The sequence below is a fragment of the Macaca mulatta genome, chromosome 11 (genome assembly GCF_049350105.2).
Source record: "Macaca mulatta isolate MMU2019108-1 chromosome 11, T2T-MMU8v2.0, whole genome shotgun sequence".
Classification (NCBI taxonomy): domain Eukaryota; kingdom Metazoa; phylum Chordata; class Mammalia; order Primates; family Cercopithecidae; genus Macaca; species Macaca mulatta.
The window spans coordinates 87,797,695-87,816,324 of record NC_133416.1 but is presented as its reverse complement, the minus strand read 5'-3'; the positions used below and the strand labels follow the sequence as shown (position 1 = coordinate 87,816,324).

Below are 18,630 nucleotides of genomic sequence, written 5' to 3'. Positions count from 1 at the left end.
TATAGATGAGTGTGATTATTTATTGACTGTGTATTTTAAAAGCAGTGGTGGGCTACTTGTTCCTAGTGATGTTGCTCCTGAGTACCTGGGCAACTTTAATGTCCTTGGTCTCTGTGTCAATAAGTCATTATTTCATCTAGCTGGCCTCATAAGTGTGAGGGTCTCAAGACATGTGGTTATTTACCTTGGCTCACTCTTCAAAACAGTCATCAGAAGCTAATCTGTGTTGCTACCTTGTCACCTCCCAAACCTTGCTGGTTCAGAGTCTGATGGGAACCTGAAGGTAGTCAGAGCAGTATGGAATCCCACACGGAAAACTAATCCTTACCTCTTCTTTTTGTATCCTTCACATTTTTTCTTTACAAAGCCATTGATTTGTGGTAATAAAAATATTTTAGTTTACCTTAAAATAATTTTGTAAAACCTTTTTAGTCCAGTACATCTTCATTTTTAAAAAATGGTATCTTAAGTGTTACATACTGGGTAACTCATTTATGACAGGCCTGTGAAATGATCACATTAGCCTATGTAGTGCGATTGACATAATCAGGACTCAAGCTTTATTAAGTAATAATCCTATAATCAATTGTATCAGAAACCCTGGGGGAACTTGTTAAAATTTGGATTCCCAAGATCCACTGCAGCCCAACCGAGCCAGAATGTTTCTGTATATGCTAGTAGGGATTCCGATGAGATTAAATGTGTCCAGCCTAATGGTTCTTAGACCTGGATGCACAATAGAATAACCTGGGAAATGGAAAATGATTAAAACTTGCAGCCACGGCTGAGAACTTTTGGCCTAGCACAATGCCCAACACCTATTTTATGTTCAATGATTGACAGATACAGTTAAGTTAGATAAAAGAAAAGCTAGCAAGTGATTAAAAACCCTTCTCTAATTCTAACATATGATGTGAAAGGAAGATTAATGAGATTTCCAATCTGAAATTATTTTTATTTCAAATGGGAATGAATCTTGGCTTTTAGTAAGCATAAATTTACCTTCAAATACGCAGTTAAATGATTTTACATTAGTAGAAATAAGTATCATTTAAATTATAAATCACTTTGGCCACTGTATGTAATACAACTCCTTTTCTTTCATAAAGTTCTACTTTAAAACATGGGTTCCAGAATACAGTGTCAAGAGGAAAAAAACTTTAATTCAATTACTGTAAAATCCAAATTCTCTTACGATGATAGAGATGACAAACACCAGTATGTATTGAGTACTAACTATGAGCCAGTTATTATTTAAAGTTCTTCGGATGTATTGACTCTTTGTTCACAATATCCCTAAGAGAGTTAATATCAGCCCCAAATCTTCATATTGTGCATTTAAAGTGAAAACAAACATACAGAAAAGAAATGCTAGGATAAATCAGTTGGCCTCACATATTGTTGTTTTATAGATAATTCTTTATTGGAATTAAATTCGCATAAACATCTCTCAAATGTAATTTTATTTGCTTTAGAAGTTAACATAGGGACCTTTTCTTGGTGTATAATCACCTACCTTGATATACTATGAGAACTAAAGTACAAAGTATTCTATATCACTATAATGTCTACTGCTAGATTATGTGGCATATTGTTTAAAAATCAAGTAATAAGTTCCTGTTTGGTAGAGTTAGATTGTAGTCGGTATGCATACACTCCATTAAAGTAAGTAGGTAACATATTTCTTTATATTTTCCCATAACAAATGAAGTACTATTTCAAAAACAAATTAAGGAAATTGAAAAAAAAAGACTAATGTAACATTTTTAAAAATAGCAATTCATTGTCTTAGAAAAGAACTCATAATCATGAAAAGCTCAGCAAAACAAGCCATTTCTTTCAACTGAGTTAACTTAGCCAATTTTTGAATGGATTCACTTATTTAATTGTTTCTTATAAATTTCATTTAATTCAAGCCCAGACCTTAAAAGCAAAATAGTCATACTTCTAACCAATGCCATAAATCCCCTAATTATCTCACTAGGTATCTTCATGAAATCTTGCATTTCTTTTAGTGACCATGACTAGTAAAAAAAGAATTGGAAACATCACTCCAAATTGTTAATAAGAGTTACCCTTAGGTACTAGAGTTTAACATGATATAATATCATTTTACTTTTTAGATTTTTCTGTCATTTGTACAAATTCTATAATAATTTTGTATTTTGTAATGATAAAATAAAATAAATATTTGAGACAATAAAATAAAATCAGTAATTTAGGCACAAGTAGAAGAAGTGCATCTGGTGAATGAGACCGAATCTGAGTTTCTAGGACTGGGAAACAAGGCATGCACTACATTTACAGCAAGATTCTCTTGATGTTGATCTAAGAATACTGAAGGAATATAATATTTTCCTTGATAAGGACTAAGTTCTTTCCGGAGTGAGGCTGAGCTTTCTGGTTAGATTGAGTTGCTTCTAAAATATAGAGATGAGGATGTTGGAGCAGGAAACCAGGTAGCTAGCTCCCAATAATAAGCTTCAATTGCCTGGGAAATTCAGTTATACAAATAAGGTCTGTTAAAAGATAAACTGAGACATTATACAAATTTTAGAGTTTATTTGGGCAAACAATGATACATAAATTGGGGAAACACCAAACTGAAGGACGTCTTGAGCTCTACTGAAGAAATCCAAGTGGAAGGCTTTTACAGCGTGAATGTGGAAGCAAGAAATTGAAAATATTTGAGTAGTTACACTTATATAGTTGCTCTATTTCATCTGTTCCATTGCTGGCAGCTTTTGATTTGTTGAACTTAATTTTTTTTTTTAACGATTCTGGCATTTACAATAAATGGCCCAACTCGTTTTGCTTATGTTTGCAGTCCAAGCAAGATTAAGGTTACTTTCAAGCCTAACTGGGTTTGTCTGCTTAGAAATTTTTCAAACGTAGTCTTCATTTTATTTCATTTTAACAAGTCCTTCCTAATTATAACAGATTATATTATAGGCTACTTTTATTAAATTTGTTGTACCAGGAAGTAAGGCTACTCAAAGTAGTCTATTGACTTACACTTTAAGTTTAGTTTCTTGATACACTTCTTTGAATTCTTAAAAATTGTGGAGAAAAAGGTAAATGTCTACCATTGGGGTTGGAGGATTCATTGGACAATAATTATCCTGAGAAGGGTGAAATTATTTATGGACTTTAAAGGGAAACAAGGCCTTGGGACATACTAAGATTAATTTTCTCTGTAATCCATTTTGGTTACTGGTGATGAGGTTATATCTTACATGATTCCATTATTTTCCTTGCCTACCATCATTTAGTTCCCTACCATCATCTACTTAATAACTTATGTTTTTTTTCCATTGGTGGGTGATATTTCCTTACTATTAAAATCTTATAACACAGACTGTGTAAGAAATACCTGTGTGTTTCACTGAGGTCTTGGTTGCTTCTTATCTCAATAATATACTTTTAACTTGTTCAGATAATAAACCATTTTAATACATGAAAGAGCAGTTCTCTTTTCATCACTTTTATTTTCTGAATTTTGAAACCCATTTCTCATTTATTCTTCCAGATGAACTTAGCATGTTTTTTTTTTTCCAAATTGAAGCAATTAAATGCTATTAAGACATTTAAACTGGCATACTAAACCTATGAAGTAACTTAGAAGAATGATGTTCTTTATAATAGGCCTCTCTTACTTAAAAAAATCTATTTTGCATTTCCCTGTTTTATCGTTTTCTTTAGAAATGCACCATAAGTTTAGCCTCTCAATATTTTATAATAGTTTGGACATTGTCAGTGAACTAATTTTTCCCATTTTATCTTTCACTCACGTTAATTGACTGCTTATGATTTTTGTATATTTATTTTGCAGTCACCTGCATTAGAGAATTTCTTATTACTTATATATCTTTTTCAGTCTATGTGTCTGTATCTTCTAGGTATGCAACATTTTTGTATCAAATAATGGGAATTTTGACTTCTGTTATTTTTGTTTACCTTATTACTGCTTTGGTTAGATTAGTGGTAATACATTTTTGTACCTGATTTTGATGATTCTCTGCCTCTAAAATCTCTCTAGTACTCTAAATTACTTAAAACATTGAAAAATTCATTCATATACTCACTGAGTTTCTATTTATTTAGTACTTTTAGGCACTGTAAATGATATTTTTATATATATGTGTGTGTATATATGTGTGTGTGTGTATATGTGTGTGTGTGTATGTATGTGTGTGTGTGTGTGTATATATATATATATTCATATGCAGGATATGAGGGGTCATGGAAACCCATCTGGGTTTCTACTTTACATATCACCCTGAGGAAGTGAGCCACCACTGAGTCTAGCTGGCAAGTAGCATCTTGCTCCCTGCTGGCCTGCTTCCCTGCCACTTGGACCTGCATAGTGCCAGTTCCTGGATTCTCTTTAGCCTTGCTTCACCTGCCTGTTATGATATGCTACCTCTTGCTAGTCTACTCTCATGTGTCCTAGCTGGGTTCACCACCTGTTGCTCATTACTGTACTCTCTGGACCTGGTGTCTGCCTCCATGCATGTGCACGTTGGCAACTGAATCCAGATCTGCCTCTGCATCTCTACCACCTGCTTCAGCCCTGTGGGATATCTTGTTCCAGCTGCTTCTGAAACTGTCTTACCCTACCTTTTCAGTCTAATAAGTTTTGATGGGATCTTTTAAAGAATATGTCAAACCCATTTCTGTCTCCTTAAACAATAAGCATAATGTAATTGAAAGAGAAAAAAAAGTTTTCTTAAAGATGCAGAGGCTGGTGTTGTACTATTTATTTTTATTATATCCAGTGGCTATTAATATATGTTGGATTTCAATAAATGGTTCCAAATTTTTAGTTTTTGAAGGTATATGTGTTATTAATAAGTAGGTGTGTGTGTGTGTGTGCGCACACACAAAGTAAGGATATAAGCCATCAATTTTGCTGTTTCTGGATTGCCGTGATCTGGAAAACCAAGTTTGTTGAAGTATTTATAATGTAAGAAAAAAAGACTGTTGATGAACTACTTTTTAATAAGTTGCCCAATTATACAGAATTCTTTTTTGTTGGCTTCAGTTGTTTAAAGGCTCTTTACACACTATCAAGTTCCCAGTTACATTCCGGATAACTGATAATCCTGAGCAAATGATACATTAATCACTGTATGCCAGTTTTCCCTGCTCTTTCACCTTCATTTGTCTTTGATCTAGAAGTGTTTGTTTGTTCCCTGACTGCAAAGATAAAAATTTTAGCATGCGTAAATCGGTAAGAAAATACACTGTCACATGGACATTATTTTACTTCTACTAAGGCAAATTGTCAATTGAACATATTTGTTTGAGTTTCTGTCATGAGTAAGATGTTATCTAAGTGTTACATGGATAAAATTATGAGAATAACTTAGTCCTTGTTCACAAGTAGTTGACAATCTAGTAAATGGAGAATGCCAGTGGATAAGAACCTGCAAAAATGTCTTCAGAATTCAGTTCTAAGAAAGGTATTAGTTATTTAGGGAAATGTAGGAGCCAAAGCATGGTATTTGGGAACATGTAGGATGTGTTTTAGTAAGCAGCAAATATTCTAATTTGGTTTAGTTCTAGAAAAAAAAAAAAAAAAGGAATACTGTGGAAAGGTATTTTTAAAACGTGAGTTTAATTCAATAGTCAATGAAGGGCTACTGAACAGATCAGTGAAATGATCAGAGCTGAGATTTAGATTTAAATCTCAGAGTTTCAGAGCTTTAGATTTAAATCTGGCAACGAAGTGTAGAGTTGGAGAAAACAAGCCATACAATTTGGTTTGGACCAAATGTATATTGGATGAGGTAGTGAATAAGAGAAAGAATATAGTACTAGATACCCAAATAAAAAGGCTGGCACTATCACTGACTATGTGACATGAATAACTTAATTTGCATAAAATAGCTATTATAGATACTATCCAGAAGCTTCTCTTCTTGAGAAAGGGCATAGAATTAATGTGTATTTCTATGGCCACATAAATAAGATTAGAGATATTATCATATATCTAGTGGTCTCCATGTAACATAGCAGGATATGGTGGCAAACACTACAGGCTCTGAAGCCAGACTTCCTGTGTTCAAGTCTAGGCTCTTTTATTTACTTAATGTATAATCTAGGGCAGTTTATTTAACCTCTTTTTCCTTTGGTTTCCCTATCTGTAAAAGGCAGATAATAGCACCTAGTACTATTATCCAAGAATTGTCATGAGGTTAATGAATTAATATTTGTAAAGTCCTTAGACGAGTGCCTGGCAAGTGGTAATGATTCAATAAATAAGGTTATTATTAATTACAGTAAATAAAATTATAACAATTTTATGAGTATCACAGTTATTCATATCACAATTTTAAGTATAATCTTTAACACATAAGTAGGTAAAACTTCTGATTTAATAGCCCAGGAGTCAGTGCTCATCCTATTACTATTTACCAAATTTCTGAATGTAGTACACTCAGATTGATGAAACTAACTCTGTTCCAGTGGCAGAGTCCAGCAAGTGAATTCATCATATTTTTCATGGCAGTTCACTGGGTTATAAATACTAAGTGAACAGGAGCATAATGAATTCTTTGGGAAGAACTTGGAGCATATCAAGTTTTATTTTTAATGTTTAAAAGACTGATTGTTAGTGCTTTGGGAATGGAGAAAGCATACAACAAAAGTAAGTAAATATTTTTCTCAGTGTTGTACTCATTCAAGCAGGAGAGCTTGAATTATTATTATTGTGAAAATCATCCATAAACACTTTATGTCATTTATTTTAATAAATTATTAAAGTTTAAAATTACCTGTGTTTTTAATTATAAAATTCATCAAACAAAAAACTATAAAGCATAAGATAATAAATATTTTACTCATTACTTAATTTTAGCCAATCTGACAATGTTGACAGATAGGCTTCAAATTTTAAAACAAAAATTTACAAATGCATTGGAAGCCCTCGTGTATACCAATCTGATTCCATCACAATCTGTCTCCATACCTGCATCCCTCCCTTGCCAGGGGAAACCAGGATTCTGATGTGAATTTTTACATTCCCATTCATTCCCATGATTTTATGTCTGTACTAACATGGATGCATCCACAAAAAAATGTACTACCTGTTGTATTTTTAAAACATTATATAAATGGCATATAAATATCTCAAAACTATTTTTCATTATCTTTCTGTTTAGTAAATTGTATTGGTTTATAGTATATATAAAATAAAATGCAGTCATTGTATGTATACAAGTTAAGGCATTTTACACATGAATATGCCTGTGTAAACAGCACTCCATTCACGATAGAGAACACTTTCATCATTCCCAAAATGTTCCCTTTGGGAATTAAAGTCAATTCCCCACTTATACCATACCCCAAGTAGTCATCATTTATTCAGTTTCTATCACTATGGGTCAGTTTGAACTATTCCAGAACTTCGTAGAATGGATTCGTAGAGTAGGTACTCTTTTGTGTCTGTCTTCTTTCACTCAGCGTTTGTTTTACAGAATTCTCCCTGCTCTTGTGTGTATTAGCAGTTTATTCCTATTTTATTGCCAATTTGCATTGCATTGCTCAAATAGACCACAACTTGTATATCCACTCCTGTTGATTGCCATTTGGACCCTCTATTTTTGTCCGTTGTGAATAAAGCTGTTAAGAACATTAATACAACTTCTTTTCTGAAAGTACATTTTAATTTCTCTTAGATACATGACTAGGAGTGGTAATGTTGGGTAGTATGGTAATAATGGTAGTATGTTTAACTTTATGAGGAAGTGCCAAACTGTTTTCCAAATGGATTGTACCATTTTATACTTCCAGTTCCAGCTCCAAATCCTTACCAAGATGACCTGATATTTTGGTAATTTTAATTTTAATCATCCCATTGGGTGTGTAATGGTATCTCATGATTTTAATTTGCATTTCCTTGATAACTAATGGTATTGAACATCTTTTGTATTCGTGCTAAATATCATTTGACATATTGCCTATCGGGGTGGGTGTGTGTGTGTGTGTGTGTGTGTGTGTGTGTGTGTGTTATACTTTGTAAATATACATATATCCTGGATATAAGTACCAGGACTTGTATCCTATTACATGTATTGTGACTATTTCCTCCTATTCTTCCAGTCTGTGGCTTGACTTTTCATTTTATTTATTTATTTATTTATTTATTTATTTATTTATTTAGAGACAGAGTCTCAGTTGTTCAGGCTGGAGTGCAATGGCATGATCACAGTTCACTGTAGCCTTGACCTCCTGGGCTCAAGAAGCAATCCTCCCACCTCAGCCTCCCCAGTAGCTGGGACCACAGGCATGTGCCATCACACCTTCTTGATTTTCAATTTTTTTTTGAGATGGGGTTTCCCTGTGTTGCCCATGCTGGTCTCGAATTCCTGGGCTCAACTGACCCTCTCACCTTGGCCTCCCAAAGTGCTGGGATTATAGGCATGAGACACCATACCTGGCCTTATTTTCTTAACAGTGTCCTTTGAAGAGCAAGAAGTTATACTTTGATAAAGGACAATTTATCAAGTTTTTCCTTGATGTTTTATTTTTGTTTATATTCTAAGAAATCTTTGCTTATTGAAAGTTCATGAAGAATTTTTCTTACTTTTATCCCCACATAAGCTTTATAGTTTTAGCCTTTACATTTAGGTCTGAGATCCATTTCAATTTAATCTTTGTGTGTATTGGTGTAAAGGTGAAGATTCATGATTTTTCATATAGACATCTAGTTGTTCCAATACTATTTTTGGAAAGACTATATATTCCCTGCTGAATTATCTTATCATCTTCATTGAAAACCACTTCACCATCTGTGTGCAAGTTTATTTTTGGACTTTTTTTCTCTAAATGAATCTACAGAGCTATAGTGTAAATCTTTCAACTTTGTTCTATTTTAAATTGTTTAGTCATTATAGGTCTTTTGCACCATATAAACTATAAAACTAGTTCATCAATTTCTTTTAAAAAGCCCTATGGAATTTTTATTGAGATTTCACCAAATGTATAAATCAATATGAAGAGAATTAACATCTTAACAATATTGAGTTTTGAGTTTATGAAAATGAATTTTAGAGAAATTTATTTTAATCTTAATTCCCATCATTAATGTTTAGTGTCTTTTAAGTATATTGATCTTGCACATATTTTGTTAAATGTATCTGAAGCTTTTCATGTTAGTGGATGCTATTTTTAAAATTTAATTTAATTTAATTTAATTTTAAGTTCTGGGATACCCTGAGGACATGCAGGTTTGTTACATACATACGTGTGTGCCATGGTGGTTTGCTGCACCAAGCAACCCATTACCCAGGTATTAAGTCCCTCATGCATTAGTTATTTATCTTGATGCTCTCCCTTCCCCCAGATGTTATTGTTAATGGTATTTTTGACAGCAATATTCCAGTTGTTCCTTACTAGCGAGTAGAAATAGATTTTTGTATTTTGACCTTATATCCTGTGACTCTTTTTTTTAAAGCTACTTGTTATATCTAGTAGCTTTTTTTGTAGACTTCTTAAGATTTTTCTCATACGTGATATATTTTTCTTTACTCACATAAACAGTTTTATTTCTTCCTCTACACAATATATTCCATTAAATTCTTTTTCTTGCTTTATCGTAATGGCTAGAAACACCAGTAGAATGTTGAATACAAGTTGTGAGAGCACGCATCCTTGCCTTTTTCTTGATGTTAGGGTGAAAACCTTCAGTGTTTCACCATTGAGCATAATATTAACTCCAGCTTTTTTCATAATTGCTTTTGGTCAGTTTGAGGAAGTGCTTTCAGCACTTTGAATGTGTCATTCTATTTTCAGTTGGTTTGCACTGTTTCTGAATAGTAGCCAGAATATTTTCTTTTGTCATCCCCAGAACAGGTATCTCTTTTCTTGGTTGCCTTTAAAATTTTTATCTTTGTCAATGACTTGCCTTGATTATGCAAGTAATTGATTATTATATGCCTTGGTATAGTTGTGTGTGTGTGTGTGTGTTATGCAGAAATTATTGTGGGTACAGAAGTGAGAATAATAGTGTGTATGCATGCATGTGCACTTATCTGCTTAGATTTCTTTGAGATTCTTGAATCTATAGATTTATATTTTTAAAATAGAAATATTTGGACATTATTTCTTCAAATATTTTTTCTGCCCTCCTCGGCCCCAGTTCTGTAATTTATGATATGCTATGCTATGATATGATACACTTATGATATACTATGTGAATTAATCTCACAGGTCACTGAGAATCTTTATTTTTTTTTCAGCCTGTTTTGTCTCTATGCTTCAGTTTAGATCATTTCTATTGCCCATTCTTTAAGTGCTGATTTTTTTCTTCTCCTGTGTCTAATTTGCTTTTAATTGCATCCAGTAGCATTCTGACATCAGCTATTATGGGTTTTAGCTTTAGAAGTTTATTTTAATTGTTTGTAGTTTCCAGTAATATTTATATTTCTTTCCCCATTAACATATTTTAATAGCTATATTAAAAGTTCTTGTCTGCTAATTATATCCATTTTTATTTATATGTGTGTTTCTAATAATGGATCCTTCTCCTGGTTAGGGGTTGCTTTTTCCTGCCTAGTAATTTTTAACTGAATATTGCATATTGTGAATATTACATTGTTGAATGTATTTACTTGGTTTAATTTTAGAAGGGCTGGGATTTTTTTTTTTTTTTCTGTAATGTAGTTTAATTTGATGTTTCAAAACTTTTTTTAAAAAGTTTTGTTGGGAGAGTCTAGTTTACTGAAGCTTCTGTAGGGTTTCTGTTGAAAGCCCAGGTGTTGTTCTCCACTCACATTTCATTTAAGAATTTTCTGAAGTTTTGAATTTAGAAATTGATTCAATCAATTTAGAAGTTGATTGAATTGATAGTTTTATAACATAGTCTTGAACCCTACTAATGTGGTCTATTTCTCCATTTAAAAGGGTGTTTTGTTCTGTCCTTCAGGTCCAAATTTTCTCCAAAAATGTTTCATGCACATAAGTATCCTCTCTGTCTGTCAGTGGATAACTCACACATAATGTGGTCACAAATGAGATCTCATTATTTCATTAGATTTTCTCTGTTGTACTTTTTCCAGCTTCTCAAGTAAATGTTTACTATGTTTATATTTGAGGATATATATTTTAGGCCTCTAAGCTTATCTTTATGTAACTTTATCAAAATTTTATAAAAGGTGCTTTGATGTCATTCAGTTCTGTTATATAATTTTCATTGAGATCCTTCATATTAATCTGTGTGATATTTAGATATGTATTAATTTAGTTTCAAATATAGCTTAAAAATTTTTTTTGTAAATGTTTTACTTAACTGTCTTCTAGTCAGATAAATGACTATGTATGATACTGAGTCTGAAATTATTTTCAACTTTCTTTGTGATACAGGAAGGAGTCATTCTTTGCGACCGATCCATGAGAACGTCAAAAGAATATGTGTTCTTTTTTTAGGGTATAAGATTTTCTCTCCCTAGAGAAATATTAATTCATATGTGTAGATTTTCTAATTCATTTACTTTATTTTTATATCATTAATTTGTCTTCTTAATCTAAAACTTCTATTATTTTACAGGTATGTCTAATTTGTAATAAATACATTAAATTTCTTTGGTATATTTCAGTATTTTGAGGTTATATTTATCATTTATTCAATCGTTTATTTTTACTTAAAACTGTAATTATCTTTTTTTTTAGCCAAGAGCTATATGGGTTTGAAATTAATATATAGAAAAATAAACGAAATTTTATTTCATTTAAATTTCAAAGTGCTGTACTTCTTTAAAAATATTATGTTTGCCTGGAAAAACTTTACTTGAATATTATAAAGATGAAATTTTAGAAAAATTCAGTTTATATAATAAGGAATCAGGTTGGAAATGCCTCAAAGTCAATAATCATATTTACTTTCTTTTCCTTTTTTAAAGTTAAAAGAAAAATGTTGAATGTGAAATTCCGCTAAAAACTAAGGAATAATTCCCTCTATTCCCATTAGGCTAATTTGAAGCTAATCATTATGATTATAATTCTGTATTCTATATATTTTTCAAGTGGCTATGTGAATCAATATGTCACATTTTTGGCATATTTGAATTCTTACAGAAAAAGCATCATAACTGTTATCATTATTGATACAAGAGCTAGAAAGAAATTATTTAGGCAGATAGGGAGGGTAAAAGAGTCCTTGGCAAGGTTTCCCTTTTAATAAAAAGCAGCCCCCAAATTATTTCTTTTCTAACGAGGAGCAGCCTGAAAACTCGAGCTGCAGACATAGATAAGCAAGCTGGAAGCTTGCACGGGTGAATGTCAGTATTTGTTCCAATAGATTAAGGCTACCTGGGGGCCAGGTATGTTCAACATGGAGGGTCCATTTTCCCTTTTCTTTGTCACCACATGTACAGTAAAAGAAGCAGGCAACCTGGCGTCAGCCAGGTAGAGAACTCATCTGCATAATAAAAGATTAGAGTATGAATGGCCAGATTTTCACGTTCTATGCAAATAGCACACCTGGTCCGACCAATCTTTTGTGCCCTATGTAAATCAAACACCGCCTCCTCAAGCTCATCTATAAAACCTGCGCTTCACCGCAGAAGTGGCAACCTGTTTTCTCTGGGGCCCCTCTCTGTAGCAACAGAGCTTTTCTCTTTCTTTTGCTTATTAAACTTCCGCTCTTAACCTCACTCTGGTGTGTCAGCTTCCTTATTTCCTTGGTGTGAGACAACGGACCTTGGCTATTACCTCAGACAAATGATGCCGCTTCATTATCATTATGTGTATTACAATCTAAACCTCATTGAGTGTTTACTCTGAACTAAGACTGCTCTACAAACATGTGAGGTAGCTTTTATAATTATCTCCATATTAGGAATGAGGAAATCGAGGTACAAACTGGTTATTGCTTTTTGCCGAAAATCACAAAATTAGTAAATACAGATGGATACCCATCCAATCTGGCCACAGATTTTAAAAATACTTGCTTATACAAATTTAATTATAGCGGATGAATTAATAAGGGAAAGAACGAAAAAGAATGAACAATAGAAAGACTAATTAATCTGAAAGTTCACCCAAGTAGGCTGTTTTCACATGTCCAAATTCCCTATAGTCCATGTACATGTTAAAAAGTTTTGAAATGGAGGTGAGCGCAAAATAGGATTAAAAAAACTGTCTTCTTGAGGCCTGTTTATTCCCAGGCTTCTGCGTGCTTCTTTTGAACATAAAATAAGGATGGTCATACCTGTGAAAGGAACTTGAACTCTAGCCAGATAGACCTGGATTTGAATTCCAGACTACCAATTACTCTCTGAGAGAATTTGGGCAATCTTCATCATCCCTCCATGCTTCCATTGCCTACCCTTTTAATGGAGTTGATCTCATAGGTGAAGTTTGAATTAGATAACATGCCAACTCAGGTTACGATTCCAGCACAGTGCCAGGTATGCCTTAAAGATGCAAATATTCAATTACAGAATCTTTCTTTTATATATTCTAGTTCTCCTTTTTGTCCTCTTCCTTCTCTCCTTTTCTTACTCTTCCCTCTTCTTTTGATTATTAGTAGGGTAAAGGACTTGATAGTATTTGATTGTATATACATACACACATATTACATATATATATAAATATATATAGAAATGCTATGGAGCTGTTTTGACTTTAACAACCTCTTCTCTTTTTTTAGCTTTATTTTCATAATTCTATAAATTCCAATGTTCTTTTTTCTTTCATTTTTAATATTTTAATTTTTTTACTTTTTAAACTTCTTTAATATTACTGTATTCATCAATAATTATTTTTACTCACTTAAATTTGTTCTAAGAGCTTATTTACCTCTAAAATTGTCTGTGGTTTCTGTTACTTATTTTCATATGATTAGCAGAAAATCTCTAACTGGCTAATAGGGAATTGGGACATATGATGATTAGGACATTTCTTTATCACGAGCATTTTATACTATTCTAAGCATGTCATTTGACTTACGGAGAGACTGGCATAACGTTATGGAAAGAGGAGTTTTTGGGAGCCACAGAAACTCAGTTTTAACTTCAGCTTCAACTTTTACTAATAACTGTGGTTTCAGGCACAGCAATTAAGCTTTTGTTATCTTTCCTGTAATACAGGACCCTGCCGATCTTAAAGGATTTTGTAAGGATTAATAGGGATGATGGATTTAAAAGTACTCTAAAAAGTTTATAATTTACTAAAATGACTTCTCAATCCAATAATACTGTTAGTGAAATTAAAATAATTTAAGGTTGTGACTTTAGAAACGTCATCTTGTTAACAGAAAATAATGCTTTTTTTTTTAACCTATTAAATGAGTTTTATTTTCAGAGGACAATATCACAGATACTGATTTAGAATGTCCAGTTAAATCTTCTGAAATGAAAATTTTCTTTACTTGTTTTCCAAATTATATTTTATATTATTTGTGTACCTGTCCATATAATCAAAAATTCATTGAACAAGCACTAAATATTTTGTTTAGTAAAGTATCAATAGTCTTACTTACCAGAAGTCAATATATCTGCCATAATTTTTTCTTCAGTCTGTGCATCTGAAACGGATGTACAAATATGACACTAATACCCACAAAGTACAATATAATCTTACAATGGGATGCATTATCTTTTTGATAAACATTACACATTGACCAGTCTTAGTAAAAGATTATTCTAAGTTTGTAAAGTTCACTGTAATTTTCAAAACATTTTCCTATATGTAATCTAATCTGTTCCTCAGAACATCTCCATGAGCTAGTGGGTGTACTGTCCTGATTCTACGTGGAAACTCTATCCATAGTTATAGAGTCATTTACCATGAAATATTACGTGTCCTAAGAAGACAAGCTGTTTTCGCCAAGATTATGCTTTATAAACTTTTTTCATATTTTTACTTTTAAATATAATTCAGTTGAGAATTTCAAATCATTGTGCCCCAAGTTTCTTACAATTTTTGACTGAGTTTTCTAAAAGTTGGCTAATGAAAATGGACATGATTATCAGAATAGGGGCTTGATTTATAGAAGACTTTGCTGAACTTAAATTTCATTTTAAAATCTAGTGTTTGCTACAATATGTGGAATGAATCACCATCTCCTTTACGAAGAGGTCAAGGTTTAATTCGTTTTTCTGCAAAAGACTTATTATACATTTCACCTATAAACTGAAAGAAGAAAACGACGCATTTTAAAGCAGAATGAAAGTAGAGGTGATACCCACAGCTGCTCTTGTCTCTGGCAAACCATTCTGAGAGGCTCCAGTTTCATTTGGTTCATATGAAACACATGTTGCTCATTTATTGTACATGTGCTTCAATGTATTTTGACAAATCGGATCTAAAAATGTTACAGATGTTCTTCATTATATTAATTAGCACTTAGTACCCACCTATAGAACCTGGGTGTAAATTGGCCCTTTCACAATATCATTTAAAGAAAATTTAGGTATCATTAATGTCTGGATTTCAACTTAATTTTAGTGTCTTGATATAGCTAGCTATGCATATTTTATAAATGCTTTGTTACAATTTTTTTTATAATGAGGCCAAATCTTTTAAAAACATGTTTTAAGTAATTTTAGGTAGATCTAAAATTGTTCTGATCCTGACTAATGTTTTTTAGAGATACATACATTATTCAACATATATCCTGAAATTAGGCAGCAATATTATAACTCAAGTACTTGCTAGAAATGACTCTCAGGACTATTCTATTTTTACTGAAGCAGAATCTGCGTTTTAACATAATCACCAGGTACTTCATATAAACATTAAAGTTTGATAAGCATGGTTAGAGGAGACTTAATATTCAAATTATGTTTTATGCATATACATATGCATATATACACGGGCCAAACTCTATCTTCTACACATCTGATTTATGCAGATATAATAGAAAGTGGATTGGCCTGTAGATTGAACTATGTTTTAAAATCATTTGATACACTAAAAAGGTTACTTTTTAGTGTATCAAACACAGGCTATGTTATCTGTCTTTAATGAATACAAACCCCATACTGGCTTGCCGTATATTTTCAATAATTGACATAAAGGAAACTAAAGCATGTATAATCTCAACTTGAATCTTTGAGAGTTCTCATCATTTTTTATTGTTTTTGTTAACTTTCTATAAACTTATTGGCTGGAACAGTAGTGGATTGTATTTATTTGTACTTCCTTGTCCTGAAAAAAAAAAGGAAGTAAATTTTACATTTTTCTAGAGACTGTGAGACTAAGGGCTTTAATTTCTTGAATAGTAAATCCCACATTAAAATTACTTATGGATGTCTTAAGAAATAATTTTATCTTAATTATTTATATTATATTACATAAATTGTCATATCATACTTGTATGTATATCTTTATTTTAGATATTATATATGAGAATTAGTATAATTATTATGTCTTAATAGGATATACAAAATCAAACTTTTATTTACATAGGAACTTCTGAAATCATGCTGCAAGATAATTCATCAAAATTCAATTTTATTGGCCATAACATTTCTTATATGTATATTCCAGTGGAAATAAGCATAAGATATAATTCTTATCATAGAAGAGAATAATTAATACTATTTATTTTTATTACTCTTAATTGAAATCTATTACAAAATAATTTCATATAATTCAAAACTTACCACATTGTCACTATTTAATAAGATGGAGGCTGAAATATTTTCTTTAAAGAAACCTCGAATTTGCTACACATGGTTAATTTCTTTGTTTTCAGTTCCACCAAGTATACCGCTCAAAATCAACCTCGGGAAATGAAATGACAGCCATTTAACATAATCCATTTGGAAGTCTCTGTTGGCACCACAGCAGCACATCATTGGTTTACAAGCTTGAAGCACACGTAGTGTTTTTATTACTCTTTTGATACATTTTTGCTGAAGAAACACTTCAGAATTGTTAATATTAGGTTGACTATATCTAATGGGCAAATACACTGATACATTTAACTATATATTTGAATATACAATACAGGGGTAAAACTTGTGTCTGAAAGTTTACAAATGTTTGTTGGCTAGAATAGTACTCGGTAACTTCATGTGTTGCACTTTTAATTTTTCTTTTTAGGTTCTCAAACTGAAGATCACAATGCAAATTAAATAGCCCTAAGTGTCCCTGAAGAGCTACTGTGTGTTGTATAAAGGCTAAGTAATCCCTGCCGTGTCAGGGGGTTACTGTTCAGCTGTTCGGGATCATGAGATGATATCTCAGCACTCATAAAACAGAGGACTCAAAACAGGGGCGTACATGGAAGTACAGATCATTATGACAGTCCTGGAAATTATCCACAAGAAACGTCAACACCATGTAAGCCAAAACAACACTACTGAATCAACATTTACAACTTTTGTTCAAAATTAAATCCAATACATAGGGAAATTTCACAATGAAACATTAATGCTAATATAATAATAATTTTCTATTTGGCTTATTCCAAAATATGCAGGACTTCAAAAACATATGGGATGTCTTTTCTTAAGCATTTAAAATACATAATATTTATTCTGTACAAAACAAATAATTATTCTGTATTAGCTATTTTCTAGAACTAGTCTTAAAATGTTCAGTCCATTTAGAAAGGCACAGTGAGGGAAGCATAGATATTTCTTTAAGTTTGCACATTTCAATTCAGAAGAATAAGGGGGTAACTTTGGCCCCTGTGATTTAAAAATCTCTTCCAATTGTATCCTTTGGTCTGAATATTTACATAGTGGTTTCTTCCCATTCAAGCTCAACATCACCTATAACAGAAAGTAACATGTTACAAGAGAGTATTGAAGTTAACAGTTCAAAATTTAAATGTTTCATGATAAAAATATAATGTAGATGGAAAAGGTATTATTAGCCCAATTTGCATTAGAGAGAAGTTAAAGAAAAAAAAAAAACTGATCTGTGCCCTAATCTAGCTTCTTAAACATTTTTAACATACGGTTATTCTGAAATTTATGTTCCTACTGTAGGTGGTAAACTAGTAAGTTGGGTACATATTGTTGTTTCTGTTTACCTTCCATAGCGTCCAAAGAGTCCATCTTCTGAAGTGCTGAATAGTTAACAAAACAGATGGGCTGATTACTTCCCTTATTCGATAAGAGATCCAGAATGCACTGGTGTAAAAAGATATACTGTGCCTAGACACCAAAGACAGAGTGGTTAAACAAATAGATTGATGAAGAGTTTTATACAGAGAGTTATATTGTTAAAGCTAAAAGCAGTACTGAATTCATCAAATAAATAGCTAAGTTATAGACACAGAACTTATCATGGTATATATATGATTTTCTACCATTTCAAATATGAGGCTTTCTAAATTCCTGTGGTCTCTTGAAGCTTCATGTTTTTTTCTAACACTTGTCACTAAACACCAAGTGTTAATATATTCTTTGTTACTGTGATTATAAGAAGTAGAAAATTGTATTACTTAAATTTGTTTATGAGTTTCCTTCTTTCTATTAGATCTAATTGAGTAAATTATCTTACAGTTTTCTTGTTAGAATGACTTTTGGAATATAAATGCTAAATTTACTTTTGAAATCTGTGAGTGAGTATATCTATATGCCATCAGTGCATTTAAAATATGTTTAACAAATCTGTTAGTCACCTGGATATGTGGCCTACTTAAGGTCAAGTATTTGGTCCTGCTTT

At 32.0% G+C, this 18,630-nt stretch overlaps 1 protein-coding gene across 3 annotated transcripts in view; it reads right to left on the bottom strand.

Annotated features, from left to right (window-relative positions):
* Positions 1–16,317: 16,317 nt before the first annotated feature.
* Positions 16,318–18,630, bottom strand: part of PTPRQ (protein tyrosine phosphatase receptor type Q) — a 218,832-nt gene continuing 216,519 nt past the window's right edge. For 2 of the 3 annotated variants that reach the window (XM_077952472.1, XM_077952473.1), the window contains 2 exons: positions 17,993–18,116; positions 16,318–17,729 (listed from right to left, as the gene is read on the bottom strand). In XM_077952472.1, the coding sequence (XP_077808598.1) occupies positions 17,692–17,729; positions 17,993–18,116 (162 nt within the window). In that variant the 3' untranslated portion in view covers positions 16,318–17,691. 3 annotated transcript variants of the gene reach the window in all.